Below are 18937 nucleotides of genomic sequence, written 5' to 3' on the forward strand. Positions count from 1 at the left end.
TCCATGAACTTAATATTAGTGAAAATACAATACAAACAATAAGATCTTGCTCAGTCTCCACATTTTCTTGCTGTTACGCATGCATAAAGTTAAATATTCATTGGAGAGAAAGCTGAATCTGGGTGGATACTCTAATCACTGGGCTATGGAAATGGGCTCTCTCTATACACATAAATATACATACCCCAGTGACTATGTAATTATTTCGGTATGAACAGCCTCTGTCTGAAGGACTGCTAGAGAAATTCGTTCCTGAAAAAAACACAGAACAGGCTTTCCTTGAGAAGTAAAATAATCGCCCAAAGTCAAGGTGGAATAGAGATGATATTCTTTAAGGTAGCTCTAACTGCAGGGCCATTCATTATTCTAGACTCAAGTAGCTGCTCACTGTCCCAAGGAGCTTCAATTTATGATCTCTCTGATACTGAAAAATCTCTGGCTTCAGGCCCTTATTTGTAAAACGGGTTTAATATTTCCGAGTGAGGTTTCAGGGTTTCGATGGGGATTAATTAATGTTTGTATAGTATCTCACCAGAGTGAAAATGCTGAATAGTCACTAAATAATATTATTAATACAATGATCCACTGCCTTAATTGGGAAAAGGTATCAGGGGATGGGGCTAATCTCAACTCTTTTACATTATTGATTCTGTAAAAGACCTCATTAGTTAAAACAAGCAGAAATGCAGTGGATTCCTTCAAAAAAATCTTACCCAGGCATTCATAGTCTACTCTCCAGAACAATATTTCATATCTTTTCCATTACCACTTAATTGTTAAACAGAGTTCAAGATGATAAGTGTTGTCACAGTTACATGATTCACACTCACACCAAAAATACCTGTTCTTTTCACTAGGATTATCTCAAATAAGCAACCTGATAAAGGTACAGGGCATGGTGGTAAGAGCAAGAGATCTGACATGCCATGTGATCTCCAACAGCTTTCTCTTAGTCTCATGGAAGCTGGAGTTATTCCAATTCCAATCCCAATCTTTCTTCTAGCCAGTGGTTATAAAATCCATACATTTATAATAAACATATATAATCAAACATGATTTATTATAGAATAAACTTTTCCTGAAAATACTCTTATCTATGCAAACTGGAAACTTTTTGCAGTCTTATTTACTGCAAATAGTAGTAAAATAGCAATAGTTTGCCTTGGTGGTGAAAAAGCAATAGTTTGCCTTGGTGGTGAAAAACAAATAATGCAATCTTAACAAGAAACATATGGAAAATATGCCATGGTTAAATGGTATTCAAATAGTAAAAGAAATGTGAACAGGGAAAATGGGATGAACTTTTCTCTAAATATATATTTTTAATAGGTAGTACATGCACAAAGGAGGAAAAATAGATGATTGAAAAATTACCTTAACTCCTTTAGGTAGGTAAGTAAAATATTTATTTTACACCAGTTTAACACTTAGCAGCTTCTGGTGTTAAGCAAAGAAAGAAGACTCAAACTAAAGGCTTTTTGTTTCATTAAATTACTGTTTTCTCTTCAGGAAAGGAGATGTTTAAGGAAAAGTTTTAAACCTATAAAACAGTTCACAGTTGCTAATAATGCTCTTAACTTGCCCTGATTGCAAAGTAAACTGTAAGAGAATTTAGGGGCCGGTTACAAAATGGTATTTTTATTTCACAGTTGATGCAGTCGTGCTTTTGATTTATTGGTACAGTTCAAGTGTCAGACAGTAACTCATAGTTAGTCACTGTTGATTGCGTGATCATGACATTACGTGTTGAAAGGAAGAAAGGATATCACCTTTCTTGAAGTAAAAAAGAAAAAAGTGAAAGTCTACCTTTTCATTCTGTGTCTTTCTACCTAATTATCCCACCTTCATCAGTGCAGTCAGTGTCTGAAAACTTTGTACTTTTCATGGAGTTTAGCTTCATTTAACAGGCACGACAGGAGATTTTTCCAAGGACAGAAAAGGGGTTGGCAGTGGGCACTCGGTTCTACTCTGTGAGATCCATCCCTCGGTCCACCTCCCCCCAGAGCACCCAGGGGTGGTTAAACAGCTGTAGGCTTTGACTGAGACTGATGGAACTTCTGACAGATACAGGGTTTGGCCGCGGTTTAACACTTATCCCTGTAATTAGCAGGTATATTAACAACAACCTTATTTTAAATTCTTAGATGGCCGTTATCCGCCAGAATGAATGTTTCCCTGCTTTCTGACAGGGAGCCCTCAGAGCTGCAGAAGTTACTTTTCTTCTTGTGCTATGAGGAACTGAGGTAGAGAGTCTACAAGAGATATCCACAAAATTTAACTTTAAGTCAGACCTCGCAGTGGGCACTGTGATCACTGCCCATGACCATAACTTGGAACATACAAAATATTCGTGGCTGGACAGAAAATCTTGACTGCGGATTTCCCAATTTAATCCTCTAACCATAAGATTATCTTTCTTCCATATGATAAAAATACTTAGACAGGTGGTTTGGTATGGGTGTATAAAATTTTATAAACTTACCAGAGGTTTTATACAAGATGCACCAATACGCCTCTGTGTCACCATCTTATTTGCTTATTGTGCCTCGCTGAACAGATACTGAAAAAAAAGAGTCCTTTATTATTACCATTATTTTTCCATCCTGCTTCTAAGAATTCCACTTCAAGTCCTTTCTATTCCTGTACTCAGGAAAATGTAGTATAGAAGTTTACTGATGCGATGATCAAGACCACAGAAAATGTTAATGAAAGAACAGGGACTGTTCTTCAGAAGATAAATTTTGAACTTTAAATTCCTTTTAGTTATGCTTGAGAGCTTATTCTGTGAATTACTTTCAGTCATAGAACAAAATCTTACTGTATGGCCTGAGCACCGTATGAAAACATGCTAACTATACTGCATTTTCCTGTAGGCTCTTGGCAATAAATGCTTAACAACAATCTGCAGACCAGAAGCTATTTCTAAAAATTAAACACATCATAATATCAGATAACTCTGCAAAAACCTCATTAGGTCCAGGGCCAATTCACAAACAGGAGGAGGTATTTGTTACGATTTATTCATCCATTTCTAGTACAGAATACAAAGGGTTTTACACATTCACTACTTTGCCAAGAGCAAATATTTTTGTTCTGAATGGTTTGTGCATTCCGACAGAGCTGTCAGCTGAGGGAGTTCCTAAGTTCAGTTGCAGAGGAAATACATTTTTTTCTAAATTGAGAAGCTTCATCCCATTGTTAGACCCCACCTGGGCTACCAATCCCCGTATCTGCACTGGAACGAGTGAAGGACCTTTCCAAGGGAAAAAGGAGAGAGGAAGTGGGGAGATGGTGTGACAGCTTGAGTGAAGTTGTGGCTGCCCCATCCCTGGAGGTGTTCCAGGCCAGGTTGGATGGGCCTTGGGCAGCCTGAGCCAGTGGGAGGTGTCCCTGCCCGTGACAGGGGAGTTGGAACTGGATGGGCTTTGAAGTCCCTTCCAACCCAAACTATTCTATGATTCTACGATTCTATGATTCTAAGTTTCGTACATGGGATATGAGTAAAGGGGGGATGTTTTTTTCTCTCCCTCACACCTCACTGACCTTGGTAACGCCTGGGTGCATAGTGGATGTGCAATGATTAGTTTTCCACAGAAAGTGCAACAGCTACAATGGAGCTGAGAGACCAACTCATCTGACTGTTCACCATGCCTGCCTTCTTCATGGAGTGTCTTATCTGTATTGCCTTCTTTCAAAGGGATAAAATGTTCAGCCTTTTAAATGTATTCCCACGATGCCTCGTCTCTGAAGGTGTTGCCCCATCCCTGGAGGTGTTCCAGGCCAGGTTGGATGGGCTTTGGGCAGCCTGATTCAATGGGAGGTGTCCCTGCCCATGGCAGGGAGGGTTGGAACTGGATAATCTTTAAGGTCCCTTCCAACCCAAACTGTTTTATGATTCTATGAATCTGTGATGGACAGCTTAAGTGATGTGCTCTCCATTTCCCTAAAAAAAAAAGTGACCGTGCTCTACCTCCATGTTCATGTCAGACTGCTCGGGCTCTGTCAAGCACAGGCCAATTTGGGTTGGCACAACCAGGGTGGTGGAGGTACTTCCAGTGTGGAGGTATGTGACCATAGCTGTCACTCATGGTGCTGATCACAGAGGGCAGTGATTCAGTCTGCCTTCATAAGCGGATTCGCACCAGTGTAACGAGTACAGCAGGATAAACAACAGCAAATATTGCTGGCACAGACCAGATCTTCATTGGTGAGTTCCGTTCTCACCTCTTATCACAAATTTCTTGTGCAATTCTGTTTTTTCCATCTTTTTACTATGCCATTTCATATGGTAATCAGACAGCTGCATATTAAGATCCCCTCTCTCAAACTTGCCAAAGGGTGTGGGTACTTACACCACTCCCTCATCCCAGGAGCAGGTTTTGTAGTTTGACCCTTGACTGCCATATGGAAAATCTGTTTGCAAACATTCGCTTGGAAAAGGCACTGAATATTTGCAATGTTTCTCACCTACCCAAAACAGAGCTTGGCCAAGCAGAAAAGAGACGGCACCCTGATTTGGAAAATTCCCAGTCTGAAGGTTATGGAAAGAGGGAGATTTTCTGCCTGTTACTATGGCAACAAGTTTAAAAGGGAAATTGTCACCAAGCTGCTGTTTCTTCCTGCACCCCATAGGAAAACCAGGATGAGACCTCCTCCATCTCAGTGGGTTGAACTGAGCAGAAAAGTTCACAATACAATGACAAAGCAGCGAGAGGCAACGCCAAGCGCGTGCAGCTGAGCAGACAATGATGAACTCAAAAAAGTAAAAGAAATAATTGTTTTGGGTCAGACCAAGGCTGAAATTTTGGGTGAATCAAAAGGCTGCAAAGAACTAGTGCTGAAGCAAACAGAAAATCAAATAATTTCCTTCAATTCTAACAATTTAAAAGCTGTATTGAATGTTTTTAAAAAAGGTATAGGAGCTTTCAAAATGGAAAGGTATTTTAAATTGAACAGTTATATGTTCTGTGGCAGTAATCAATGCTTTTGAGAATTAATGCTTAGATTATTTCTTTCCCAGAAGGGCATTTTAAAAAATAAGCAAAAAAATAAGCAAAACCTTTAAAATATATATATATTTTAAAGAAATAATAAAAGGCAATTTAGAAGGAATGTATAATAAATATTTTAGCTAAGATATAGAAAGATTAGTTCTTGTAGTCCCGTCAGTATTACAGGGAATGGTAGACCTCCTCTGTGACGCATCATCATAAAAGAAACACAGAGAAAAAAAAAACCCAAAACCAGAAATACTGAGAAAAAAGACAAAAAAAATTGAAGGAAGAAGTTACTATATATCAGCATTATTTCTATTGTTTGATTTGCATTTAAGAATCCATCATTAGTATTTCTTATTAGAAAAGAAACCTTGAATATTTGGTAGTTCCATTCAGCTGACCAGTTGGTCTAAATGGTTTAGGTCCTTGGGATTAAATCATTAAATCTTGGCCCGTGTGCTATCAAAGGCAGTATTTTAGGAGAACAGTATATTTAGGAGACCCTTCCATGTCATTGTCTTCCTGACTGGAGACCCCTCCCAGCTTCTAATGCATTAATTCTATTTCAGCATGAATTGTGCTTTCCATAAAATACAGCCGTGATAGAGGAGATCCTCCTCAAGTGACACCAGGATTCATAATTAAACTAACCAAGAACTTCTCTCAGCAAATGTTTAGGACTAACCCTGACCCCATTTAATGGGAGATTCATCACTGCCATCAATGTGACAAGGATTTCCCCTTCACTTCTTGAATCGTGTGTAGGTCCCTCTGTATATCTTTGAGCTGTGCAACCCAATTGCTTTGTCTTTCTTCTTTAGTTGCTGAGAAAATGGTTGCAGTTTAAAGACACTGAGGGAAACTGATAGTCTCAAATTTGATCTAGTAACTGCAAGCAGCAAGATTTTCTCCTTTGGGGAATGAAGTTCATAAAGCCAGGCATAACAAGGAACAGAAGTAGTTTAATGGTGCTGGGCGAGCTTTTGTGCTGTCTACTTGGAAGCATCATAACCAATTTTCTTATGAGAAATTGTTTAATGATACTCGCATAGTTAAGCCGTTGTTGACTCCATACAGTTGTATTTCTCCAGAAGATTATGGGAAATAGTTTATGTATTAGTTTAGGTCAATCTAATCCTAATACATTATATTTTTTTCCAAAGCTTCACTGATGATACAGATTCTGGGGAAAAAATGTTAGTCCAATAATTTTGTGGGCTTACCTCTGTCACATCACTATTGAGAAGGTGAATAGCAACAACGTGTTTCACACTCGAAAAGCACTGGGAAGATCTGTTTGTTGCATACCAATCAATACTAGGTCATCATACATTTCAAGTCAGTGGAAATTAATTTTATGCCATCCTGAAGACTCCCTTCATCCCTCCATTCCAAACCCTGGGGCTTCTCGCAAACATTGCCTCTCATGGATTTCTGTCCTGTCCTTTGTTATGGATGGCCAAAATATTGTGCCTCTCATCCTCCCCATAAAGGCAAGGTGCTCATTCTTCCGCTTATAAGATCTGGGATGTCTTCATTCTGCAAATACTGTTTTGTTATTTCTACTTTTTCTCATATGCTGTACCCTGTTCTCCATGCCAGGTGGTTGATGATGTAACCCTGCTTTAACATGTCCCCAGACAAAGCTTTAAAAGCACAGTTCCCTGTGCTTTTCCTCCCTCCAGTGTATCATACTACATATCCCCTGACATTCAATATCACCACATCCCACCTCAACAATCCCATTTTCACTCATCGACAGTTATCCAGCCCTCCTGATACTATATACCCTTTCCTCTGATCATGTTTATTTATCTGAGAAATAAATCTCTCGGGGTGTTAGGTTGCCAGCCTGCTAATCTCTGAGAGATGGATGGAGATGAAGTCGGAGAACTGTTGTGCTGAACAATGATTAGGTGCCATCAAATATTTGTTCCACCCGCAGACGTCTGCGTCAGTGCACAAAACTGTGACTGTACTGAATAAATGGCAGCACACAGTTTTCCCTTTAGGCTTTCTGACTTTGCTCCAAACTGGCATGTTCTGGTCACTGGCGCTGTTTTAGGAATAGAATTTGCATGTCCATTTTTATCTAACATGGGAGTTATAAAAACTGTCTTACCCTTGGCCATTATTTGTCACGCGGTTGCACTGAATTAGCTTGGGCTGTCAAATCATTTTCCGTGTTTTAGCATTAGACATGTGCCTCAGATCACCTACATTTATATATTTATGATGCAGTTTTCTGAGTCAGAACTTGTCATTCGCAGCTTTGCTGTACTCGGCAGAGAGAAGTACATACACGAAAGGTAATATTCATTTGATGCTTTTTAAGATATGTCCTTCAGGCTGCGGTGAATCATGCCAGTTTCTCACACTCCAAAATAAAACCACATCCAGATGCCATATTCATAGCAATCCTTGGCCCACGTTATTATTGAAAGCATATCTCTGTATTGGTTGGAAGAGTCCTATTTACATAGTATTAAACCATGACGACAACAGTTTAAACTGTACAGACTATTGCACCTTGTATAGAATCATAGAATCACCAGGTTGGGAAGGACCCACTGGATTATCGAGTCCAACCATTCCTAACAATCCCTAAACCGTCCTGCTAACATAAACACAGCCATACCTGCCTAACACAATTTCAGCATCAAGAATAGAGAGGTATTTCATTTTCAAGCTCAAGTGTCAGAACAAGACAGGGATCCACGTGCAGCCCATGATTAGTGTTTGTTCAACAGCCTTAGGGGTTTGGGTGTTTGGTATCACTTCCTCGGATCCGCCTACTTATCTCCTTTGACTGCGCAGGGAGATTGAGTGCATAAAGTACTAGTCTTGAGCTAATATTACTTCTTTTTGAGAGGGTGCTACCCCTCAAAATTCAGTATTTTTAAGTAAGCAGCCTGAGATGTTCGATAGAAATTCACAGATAGGAAGTGCTGCCTGAAGTGCAAATGCACCAACTTAGTGTAACAATAAATACAAGTCATCTTCTAAAGCTGGAGGTTAAAGCCAAGTAGTCACCCAATCTTTGCAATTTTATGTAAATTTCATGTAAGACGTTGTGCTACATAAATAAGTTGGAAATCTCATGAGACCAGAATAGGAGGTTAAGGCATTTCCATAATTTCTTCCTTGCACTCGGAAGGTTAAGTCACTCTTTTCAATCCCTGTAAATACTCCTTTCTAAAGTTAGAATAAAAGAGAGAAAAATACTATAACAAGTTAGTGAGTAAACAGTACTCATCTCATGCTGCTTACTGCAGTCCTTGGGCAGAAAAATCTTCAGCTAAAATATTTTACTTATGTATTTGTATGTTTAATATGTACTTATTTGATTAATACACTTGTTTTTACACTATATCATATTTTTATTAGTTATAGGTTAGGCTGCGAGTATATTTTTTCCATAATACATTGCAGCACTAACTGAGTGGAACAGCACAATTCAAAAATCTGTTTTTCTATACCACATTAGATTAGGTAACTCTTTTCAGAAGTGCATTTTACTGGTTGCATTATCCGAAAGCGCTGTTCCTTCTCCAATGAAAACAGAACAGATATTTCAGGTGGGCAAGAAGTTTACAACGGGGCTTATTAATTTGTCAGTAGAGAAAGAAGTGCTTTGCGATAGATAGATAGATAGATAGATAGATAGATAGATAGATAGATAGATAGATGAATAAAAGCAAAAGTCAGGCTCCATTTAGTATTTCCAGGACTTATATTACCCCCCAAAAGCTTCATTTCAATAGGCAACAGAGGAAAAAAAGCAAGATGCACAAAAAGGTTTGTAAAGACATGCACTTATTTTCAATGTCAGAGAGGTTTCCAGTGTTTTCGTATTGATTCTCTTCAGAAAAGAGCAGTGTTCCAGGAACTCAGAGATGCACAGGCCTTGTTTTTTTGTTGCTTTCAGGTTCTGAGCCCTTTCACAAGGACAGGCTGAGAGAGTTGGGGTTGTTCAGCCTGGAGAAGAGAAGGCTCTGAGGAGACCTTATAGTGACCTTCCAGTACCTGAAGGGGCTACAGGAAAGGTGGAGAGGGACTGTTCATAAAGGCTTTTAGTGATAGGACGAGGGGGAACGGGTATAAACTGGAGAGGGGCAGATTTAGACTGGACATAAGGAAGAATTTCTTCACCATTAGGGTGATGAGGCCCTGGCCCAGGTTGCCCAGGGAAGCTGTGGCTGCCCCATCCCTGGAGGTGTTCAAGGCCAGGTTGGATGGGCCTTGGGCAGCCTGAGCCAGTGGGAGGTGTCCCTGCCCCTGACAGGGGATTTGGAACTAAATGATCTTTAAGGTCCCTTCCAACCTAAACTATTCTATGATTCACTCTAGAATATTAATTTTGATTCTAATTCATTATTTCAAAGAGTAGTCTTGGTTCTTGAACCTCTCTTTCTTCCCTTGATACTGACTGGCACAAGGAAGAAACTTAAATGCTCTAAAATTGTTACCAGTCCCTGGAGACAGGCAAGGTGACATCTGCTTGGGATAAGAGAGCAACTCTTTTAGCATTGTAAAGTCCAGAAGGAAAAAAAAACCCAAAAAAACGGGGAAGAAAGCAGGAAAGGACATGGCATAACCAGGAAAGAGTTACAAAAGACAGGAAGGAATGAAGAAATTCTTCTGTCAAGGTTAACATTTGACATATCTATAAAGTAGTCTCTCAAAAGAAGAGCTTTAAGAGATTTTCAGGATCTTGGAATTAACTGGATTCTTTCTAACATAACAGCCTATGCATTGGTTTAGGTCTCCACAGAATTTATATATTAACTGACTATGTATTGAAGTAAATGAAAAGATGCCATTTTGTTCTGATGAAACCTAATAAAAAGGCTATTTCTGTGCTCACACACGACATATTTTTTTCTCTGTTCCTATTTCTTTGTCTTCTTTGGATTACATCTATTTGTTTTTATGTCTCCTTCGGTTCTTTGCTTCCGATTGTGGCATTTTCTTAGGGGACTAGGTATTAGTATCCTTTTACTTTTATATTTTTATATTTTAGTTTCATATTTTTATAGATTGATTCTGCTATGAAAACATAGGGGCTGCTGCATAAAAAAAGAAAACTAACAAAACCCAAAAACCAACAAGACTACAGAAGCTCATATTTATTGTAGATATTATCTTCAAGATACAGACTAAAATTCCAGTGCAATATGTGATTATGGGATAAATTTGGTATTATTTTGTTAAATATATATTTCTTTTTAAAAGATCAAGAAAAAACCATAAATACCGTAGCTTTATGGATTTTTATGGATCATCTAAGCTGTGAACATTGACCAGAGACATACTTTTAGCCCCTTGCAAATACTAGAAAAGCATGTTAGCTTAATTGAATTTTAAGCTAGCACATATTTCTTTGCCTTTCCAGCAGCCTAAGAGTTATCACATGGTCAATTATACTGGTCTGGTATCACACAGTAATTCATTCAGCCATAGCTAAGTTTCTCTGAGCCCTAAAACACACCTTCTGAACGAAGTTGAATCAGTCGTACAAAGCACAGATGACTTGATTTATTTGTGTATTATCATGCAACATCTGAAGATTTTCAGAGGGTTGATAAGAAAAGGAGTGGTGCCCAGGAGAGAGAACAGCTTTGATGATGAGGCTGTACCTCAAATCCTGTGTTCAGTTTTGGGCCTCTCACTAAAAGAAGGACAGTGAGATCCTAGAGCGTGTCCAGAGAAGAACAACAAAGCTGGTGAGGGGGCTGGAGAACAAGGGTTATGAGGAGCGGCTGAGGGATCTGGGGTTGTTTAGCCTGGAGAAGAGGAGGCTGAGGGGAGACCTTATCACGGTCTACAACTGCCTGAAAGGAGGTTGTAGAGAGCTGGGTGCTGGTCTCTTCTCCCAAGTGACGGGTGATAGGATGAGAGGGAATGTTTCAGATTCTTGAGCACTGGCAGAGACTGCCTGGGAAGGTGGTTGAGTCTCCATCCCTGGAGGTATTTAAAAGACTTGTATATGAGGTGCTCAGGGTTGTAGTTTAGTAGTAGACAGGTACGGTTGGACTCCATGATCTCAAAGGTCTTTTCCAACCAAGCCATTCTATGATGTCCCGAGCAGAGCCCAAACCTAATTGGAGTGATAAATTTAGATCATGCACATGTAGGTAATTTGGAACTTCATCCAGTATCAGTTACATTCTATAGTGAGTTAAAGAGACGACAATTACTTTAGGGAAAAGCCCCTTTCTTAATTCATTTTTTAATTATTTTGATTATGATTATTTAATCTCTGTAACAGTTTCTAACCAAACAAAAAAAAATCAGAAATTCCACTAAACACATGAAGTGCTGTAAGGCTGTGAAAGCAACATACAGAAAATTGTATTCTACAGTTGCACTGAGCTAGAATCATAGACGGTCATCAGGAATGCAAAAGTTGTTGTTAGATTTTCCACTGCAGTGCAATCAAATCATGCTGTCTCATATTTCTAGGGAAGTAACAGGATGAAAATGTTCGAAACCTTCTGGGCCATGTTTTACGTTGCATGAGGTGTAAAGAAATTACCAGGGTCTAGAAGTTCCAGGCTAGGGAACTCCTTTAAATGAAGTTTTTTATTCCTAGCTAACTCTTTCTTTCCTTCTGGATCTCTGATGTGCCCTTCCTTCTTTTCTGTTTTGAAATACATTGGCAATTCAGAGACATAGCGCAAGAATTAACTTCATTCAGAGACATGCAAGAGTGTGATGAAAAGGCTCAGGGATGACTCTCATTGTGCTGTCGTTTTGATCGAAGAACCTCCTTCTACCTCTCTCTGGCTCACACCACTGTGAAAAGAAAAATCAGCAAATCTGCAAGCACTTCGTGGAACGCTGCCTGTATCCCAGTATCTTTTTCTGTAAAAGGAGAACAGTGTCGTCCATATCTCATGAGATTGAGGGAACTAATGCAGTAATCTCTGGCAGGTGCTTTGGGAACCCGTTAAGGGAAGCGCAGTTAAAGTTCAACACACGGACCATTATTATTCACCTGATAATGTTTGGTAGTATACTGGGTTAAATACCATTAATTATAGTGCTACTTAGGTGGCTGAATCCCAATGCACTGTTTTAATTTACTGCCTTGTCTATATATAGCTCTACTTTTAATTGCATAATCAAAATTGTGTTATAGAGAAACAGCTATATTTCCTTTTTTAACTGCATTTATGCAGGGTATTATAACCTAAATAGTACAACAGACCGAGTAATGAACAGTAATGAGTTTTTATTTTAATGTGAAAAGAGCCAATAATTAAGTAAAAGAAACTGATATAACAACAAAATAGAAGCAGGAAAGGATATATGCAAACACGCATCTATTTCACACCATGATGAAGTCAGGAGGTGAAATTTGGACGCTTCAATCTGTCTTTGACTTAGTGTTGTAGGATTTTACCTAAGATGAAGACAACTTTATTGTTTATTAGTTTAATGCTATAATCATTTTAAAACATTATGTGGAGCTCTCTTGAAACGCGGATATAGTAAAATTATCTAAATGTCTTCTTCTACAGGAAATTTAGAGCATTTAGATTCTGAAATTGCTGATCTAAAAACTTGCAACAATTGCATTCTGAACTGAAGGTATAGAATAGGATCACAGAATGGTTTGCGTTGGAAGGAACCTTAAAGATAATCCAGTTCCAACCCCCGTGCCATGGGCAGGGACACCTCCCACTGGATCACTGGATCAATCCCAACTTGGCCTTGAACACCTCCAGGGATGGGGCAGCCACAGCTTCCCTGGGCAACCTGGGCCAGGGTCTCACCACTCTCATAGTGAAGAAATTCCTCCTTATGTCCAGTCTAAATCTGCCCCTCTCCAGTTTATCCCCATTGCCCCTCGTCCTATCACTACAAGCCTTTGTAAACAGTCCCTCCCCACTACGTAACTTAATGTAGCATAGCGTAGCATAACACTTCTTAATTGAATGAAATTAAAGTGATATGGGTATTGATTTGTTGCATGACCATAGCCAGACATTGATTTTCCAGCAGTAATGGAAATAGGAGTTAGGAGAGTTCTGATATATGTTTAGAAACCCCTCAAAGTTGGCTGCAATGCTGTTTCTGCAGGCTGGTCTCCAGCAGTTGGTTATGGTGTTGTATATAACAAGTACATATTCTCTGGTTTGCATTCTGGTTGAGACCTTCAGCTCCTTGTACTGGGCACCTGTGAAAGATTATTTAGATTCTTTAGAGCAAATTTGCAGGAAGACTGTGCTAAGTGGGTTGTATAAACACTTATGCATCTGTCTGATCCTCTGAAGGATTGTCTTGCATTCTATATCTTTGTCTACTTTTGAAATGTTGCTTAAATAAGCTGAAATTGAAGAGGGGAAGTGAATACGAAAATCAGATTGAAGCAATTCTGGGTTTTTTAATTTTCTGTTTGAAGCATATGACAGCTGCAAGAAATTACAGGAGAGAAAAAAAATCAAAGGATTGAGTATCAAAATCTTTATTTATAAGCTACTCTTATTTAGTAATCATGCTTGTTTAATAGCCACAACTTGGAGCACGTGATCCATAGGAACAAATAATTGAATACATAAAAACCTGTAGCTTGTTCCTAAATATATTTGTTTCATTAGGAATAACGGAGTCAGTAAATAAATATTTTGTAGTTTGAACGTAAAAAGGGGGAAAACCACCTAATAGAGAAGATTGTACAAATACCAGAATGGTGACCGTAATTCCGAACTAACGATAACAGATGTTATAGTATGTTATAGTATGACATGATTATTCATAAACTGCTTAGTGATATAAAAATTAAACTTTGCTTCAGTGTGCTCATATTCATTTTCTCTTTGCTGCTTATTATTTATGTTTATGAACAGTGAACTTGGCATCCTGAAGCTGGATTTAATTTAAGAAAATAAAGTTCAGTGTGTGATATGACAATGACTCTATGGGTAAAGGGTACATTTAGGTTAAGATATCCAACTAAGGAACCACAGAAATAGAAACTAGAGCCATATAACTTGAGTGACTAGTCACAAATCTTGACGTATGAATTCCAAATATCAAATAATAAACTGAATATTTGACTGTATCCATTAGATCTATTTTAGTAAGGTTGCATAATGAATAACTTTGTAAAATAATAACTTTGTAAAATTTAGAGCAGACAAACTTACGAACAGGAAGGAGGCTGCATTGACTCTATAAATTGCTTATAGGGAGCAATTTTAAGCAGTTTTAAAATGGTGAATAAAATTCCATGAACAGGGAGACTTTCTGTCAAACTCCTAGAGGAAAAAAAAAAATTTGCAATATAATTGGATTTCTCACGTTAATCTTTTAATCAGATACATGACATAGGTTTTATGTGTTCTCCTGACAGACCAGCAGTACTCATGGTCGCCTTCTCAGCACTTCAATGAAGAAAGATTCTCTCCTGCTCCGAGGAATATGAAAGGATTATCTGGTAGTCGCAACCAACCACAGTTATGTTCAGCTCATACTTGTGGCTTAGCATCCCCTGAAGATTGTGAACACACCCACGACCATATTCACCATGGGCAGGAGCCAAGGCAATCGTATCTTCTCAGCCCCACGGAGAGTTGCCCGATGGACCACCATCGTTGCTCGCCACGCAGCTCCATTCATTCTGAATGCATGATGATGCCCATGGTAATGGGCGATCACATGTCAAGTAGCACTTTCCCCAGAATGCACTACAGCTCTCATTACGACTCCAGAGACGACTGCACCATGTCTCACGGTAACCCTAAGATTAACCGTATTCCTGCAAATCTTTTGGACCAATTTGAGAAACAACTTCCTCTTCACCGGGATGGGTTTCACACTTTACAGTATCAGAGGACCTCAACAGCTGCAGAACAACGCAGTGAGAGCCCAGGAAGAATACGCCATCTCGTTCATTCTGTCCAGAAACTTTTTACTAAATCTCATTCTCTGGAAGGATCATCCAAAGGCAACGTTAATGGGACAAAGGGAGACAGCCGAGGGGATGACCATCATCACGGGCACCATTCCAAGCATAGCAAAAGGAGTAAAAGTAAGGAGCGAAAACCAGAAAGCAAGCATAAATCTGGAATGAGCAGCTGGTGGAGCTCTGATGATAATTTGGACAGTGATAGCACTTACCGAACCCCTAGTGTGGTAAATAGGCACCATGCAGATCATATATCCCATTGCTACCCTGAGGCACTCCAGGGGCATTTTGGGGATCTCTCATTGAAGACTTCCAAAAGTAACAATGACGTGAAATGTTCCGCTTGTGAAGGGCTAGCAATGACCCCTGATGGTAAATATATGAAAAGGAGTTCTTGGTCCACACTTACAGTAAGTCAGGCTAAAGAAGCTTATCGCAAATCATCACTGAACTTAGATAAGCCTCTAGTTCATCAGGAAATCAAACCTTCCTTGAGGCCGTGCCATTACCTTCAGGTAAGAGGAAGATTTTCTTCATATTTGTAATGGAAAAAGCAACACAGTTTTTGCCATTAAGTTATGGTAAAAAATACATGGACTATCTGTGTATAAAGAATGTACGTATGGCTCACCTAATGCATATATTCCATGAAAGTGAGGAAACTCGAGCTTTTGTCTTGGTTTATAAGGCATAGATTAAAAACTAAATACAACTAGTGTGATATAAGTTAGTTTAAGGTCAGTGGATGTGTTTTCATCTTTAGCGTTCACATGGAACACATCTCAATAAAATCCATACATCAGATTAAAAAAAGGGGCAGTTCTCCCAGAAGTGTGGGAGCTGGAAAAGGTGTGTCAGATGCATCTGTAGATGAGTCATTCTGAAAACAGGCTGTTTCTGGGTTTGTGTTATTTTATTCTTTTTCTCCAGGTTGTTCTAAGTAACAAGAGAATCAATTTACTGATGTACTCAATTGCTTTGTCGTAATTGTGATTACTCATAATGAACTGAACTTTTTGAAGTCATACTATAGGACATCCTTGTTAGAAGTTACATTGATATCTCGGGGGGAGAAATATTTCAGGCCTGGTACTTGGACCACCAAGAATTTCCCACTTTCTCCTACATTGTTGTGGGAGTTGTGCAGAAAGGGAGGAGCAGCTGGAAGGATAACTTTTCCAGCTAGCTTTGTCACTGGAAAAAACATGGTATACAAATATTCCCTTGGGTATTTTTACCAAGTGAAGCCTGCAAAGCCCACATTGTTATGAGTACCTTCTTTTTTATGTCCTTTTAGAGAAACTTCTCTTTCTCCAGAACTTTAATGATTCTCACAATAACATGAGTATATTTCCACTCCAGATAAATGTATTTAGAAATTTTCAGTTCCTGTGGACTCTATGGAAGCCAACAAACACAGATGAGCAACCAGTGCACTTCTGTGCAGAGCTCTCTCCCCTGTGAGCAATAGGAGACAGATAGTAATGAGTCACACTTGAAAAACCAGTTTTTGTCCAATGCACATGCAGACATCTAGGATCAATCTTCCCTACTGAAACAGGGAAAATTCTTCATTGCAGAAAAGGGAGCATAAAGAAATTGCAAACCTCATAGCATTACCATGCAAATCGACTCTAATTTAGACTGAGAGCTGTGATATTTTATCATATCTAAGTACAGTTCTCATGTATGTAAAACAGCCTGCACTTCCTTGGAAGTTTTTAATCTAACTCAACAACCCAGAACTGGAAGCACATCCTTTGCAGAGACTTCCACTTGTGTCTGTACTCTAAAACCATGTGTACAGCTCCAGCATTACAGAAAAGTTTAGGTATGGCTATGACATAATCGTACTTCTACATAGACAGCTCTGGTCCCTCTATATCTCTGCTGGATTTTCTGCTTTCCTTCTCATCACATTTCATTATCTCTTTTTCTTCCTCTTTACATCTCATTTTTCTTTGCAGAAGCCATCAGGTTTTACTTTCCGTGAGCCTTCTCCTTAATCCCAACTCATATCAGCGTTCTGAAGTGAACGAGAAACACTGAGTTCACAAACTTTCTTGGTTATCACTAAGCTTTAGCTCAAGTCCAGTGGCAAGCCTAGGGAGCAGGGAAGCACATTTTCCTGAGTGTCATCTGTTTCATGCTTTTTGTGAATTCCGGATGACTACACAGAGGAATTTTCATCCAGTAATTAGGAAGCTTCATCCACTGGTCGATTCATTCAGTTTAAAATCTTAGCGATGTGAATTTAAATTTTTCCTGCACCAAAGACTTTCTCTGTGATCTTTGATTTTAAGACCCTTTAATAATGGGGTGGTAGCCATTCCCTACTTACAGCGATCCTATAGTGGAACCTAAGACTGAACGCTCGGTTGCTACAATAAAGAAACTATAGTTGTTTTCAAAGCAATGATACCAGGAATTCTGCGATAGGAATATTCTCATTACAAAAGATATGTTCTGTAGAATCGGAATATGCCATTCAGAGTATGGATGTCCTGCAGATTGAGTGCCTGGCTTATTCACTGGCCCAAGGTCAGCAAACAAATTGAAGGGACCTCATTCTGTCAATGTGAAAACTAAATGCTTAGTTTTGAAACTTCTGCTTTGAGGGATGCTGTGCTGTCATACTGTAATCATTAAGACCGGAGACATAAGTCCCATTATTAGCTCTGCCCTGAACTTTTCCTCTGACCCAGGAAATGCAATTTGTTAATCACTGCACACTTCAATTACTCTATCTGCAAAACTGAGGAAAGGTATTTAACTTTTCTTATGATGGTGTAAGAAGCATCACTATGATTTGATAAAAATAATCATTAGATTCAGAAACTGAGAAAGGTAGAGAAAAATGTCAGGATAACTAGCCAGGAGAGTTTCCTGCCTTGCTCTAGAATATCTGGAAATAGGAATTCAAAGGATTATGAGGCTGATTGTGAAGCAGCAGATTCCCTTGAGGTGCACAAGTAAACAGATTAGCGAAAATCCCAGGCCCTTCACAGGATCTCTGTGTTTATAGCATTTACAATACATGAAATTAAAAGACATTTCTCCTGCATGATGTCAGTTATACATTTTAAAATTCTTTTTAAAGCGAAGCTGTGAAATTCTAGTCCTTCAATGATCTTATACATGAATGCATAAGCATACCCACGAATAATAAAAATTAATTTTCTACCTTTATATGTTAATATTATACTTTTGTAGTATATATATGACTTTTATTCTGCTGCCTATTTATATGAGGATTCACTTCTACCCTACTCACTTTTCTATCTATTGATCTCCTTGTTATTTTTTCATTCAGTACCTGTATAAAATATCACTACTGCTGCTTTCCACTGAAGGGAATCCCATAGTGGAAGACCAAGTGTTTTGGGACTTCGATTTTGTCTTCCACAGTGATTACTGAGCTGCTTTTTCCTTAAATCTGAAACTCCGAGGAGTAAACAAAAGGAATTTCTTTCTAAGAAGTGAGCTTCTACTAAATTCACAGATGCCTGAAAACAGGAGGCTTAACCTCTGGCTCCTCTCAAGGTTTCACAAACCCTTCTCCTCCACAGACAGTCCTCACAGCTGAGACTTCTTGCATGAAGAAGTTGGAATGCAAGAAGTTGGAGACTTCTTGCATGCTGTTGGAACAGAGAGATGATTCCATCACAGTGCCTTGTTCCAGCATCGGTGGTCTTCTAGTCCTAAAGTGGACAGTTTCTGACCTAAATCAGTAGAAAAAAGCTCCCTAAAATAGTGATTATTTTTCTCATCTAAAGCTCATATCAGATTTACCGCACTCCCGCTACAGTGGAGGTGATGGGAACATGCAGAGAGAAGGGAGAGAGGAAGAGTGGGAAGCCCTTTGGGCTCCACCTCATTGCTAAATTAGTTGTAATATGAACCAGACGGTCAACTACCATCACAGAGGGAGAGAGGAGCGGTTTGTAACTGTACACTAATAGCATTTATCAGATTCCTGTGAAGGATTAGCAGTGTTTTTTATGTAGGGGTCTTTAATTTCTGT

At 39.0% G+C, this 18937-nt stretch overlaps 1 protein-coding gene across 20 annotated transcripts in view; it reads left to right on the forward strand.

The window, feature by feature from the left end:
• DLGAP2 (DLG associated protein 2) overlaps window positions 1–18937 on the forward strand; it is a 508423-nt gene that overhangs the window by 397483 nt on the left and 92003 nt on the right. For all 20 annotated transcript variants that reach the window (XM_054063034.1, XM_054063036.1, XM_054063035.1 and 17 more), the window contains one exon: window positions 14359–15428. In XM_054063034.1, coding sequence (XP_053919009.1) covers window positions 14359–15428 — 1070 coding nt within the window. The remainder of the gene's footprint in view (window positions 1–14358; window positions 15429–18937) is intronic.

The sequence above is a fragment of the Cuculus canorus genome, chromosome 3 (assembly GCF_017976375.1).
Source record: "Cuculus canorus isolate bCucCan1 chromosome 3, bCucCan1.pri, whole genome shotgun sequence".
Lineage (NCBI taxonomy): Eukaryota > Metazoa > Chordata > Aves > Cuculiformes > Cuculidae > Cuculus > Cuculus canorus.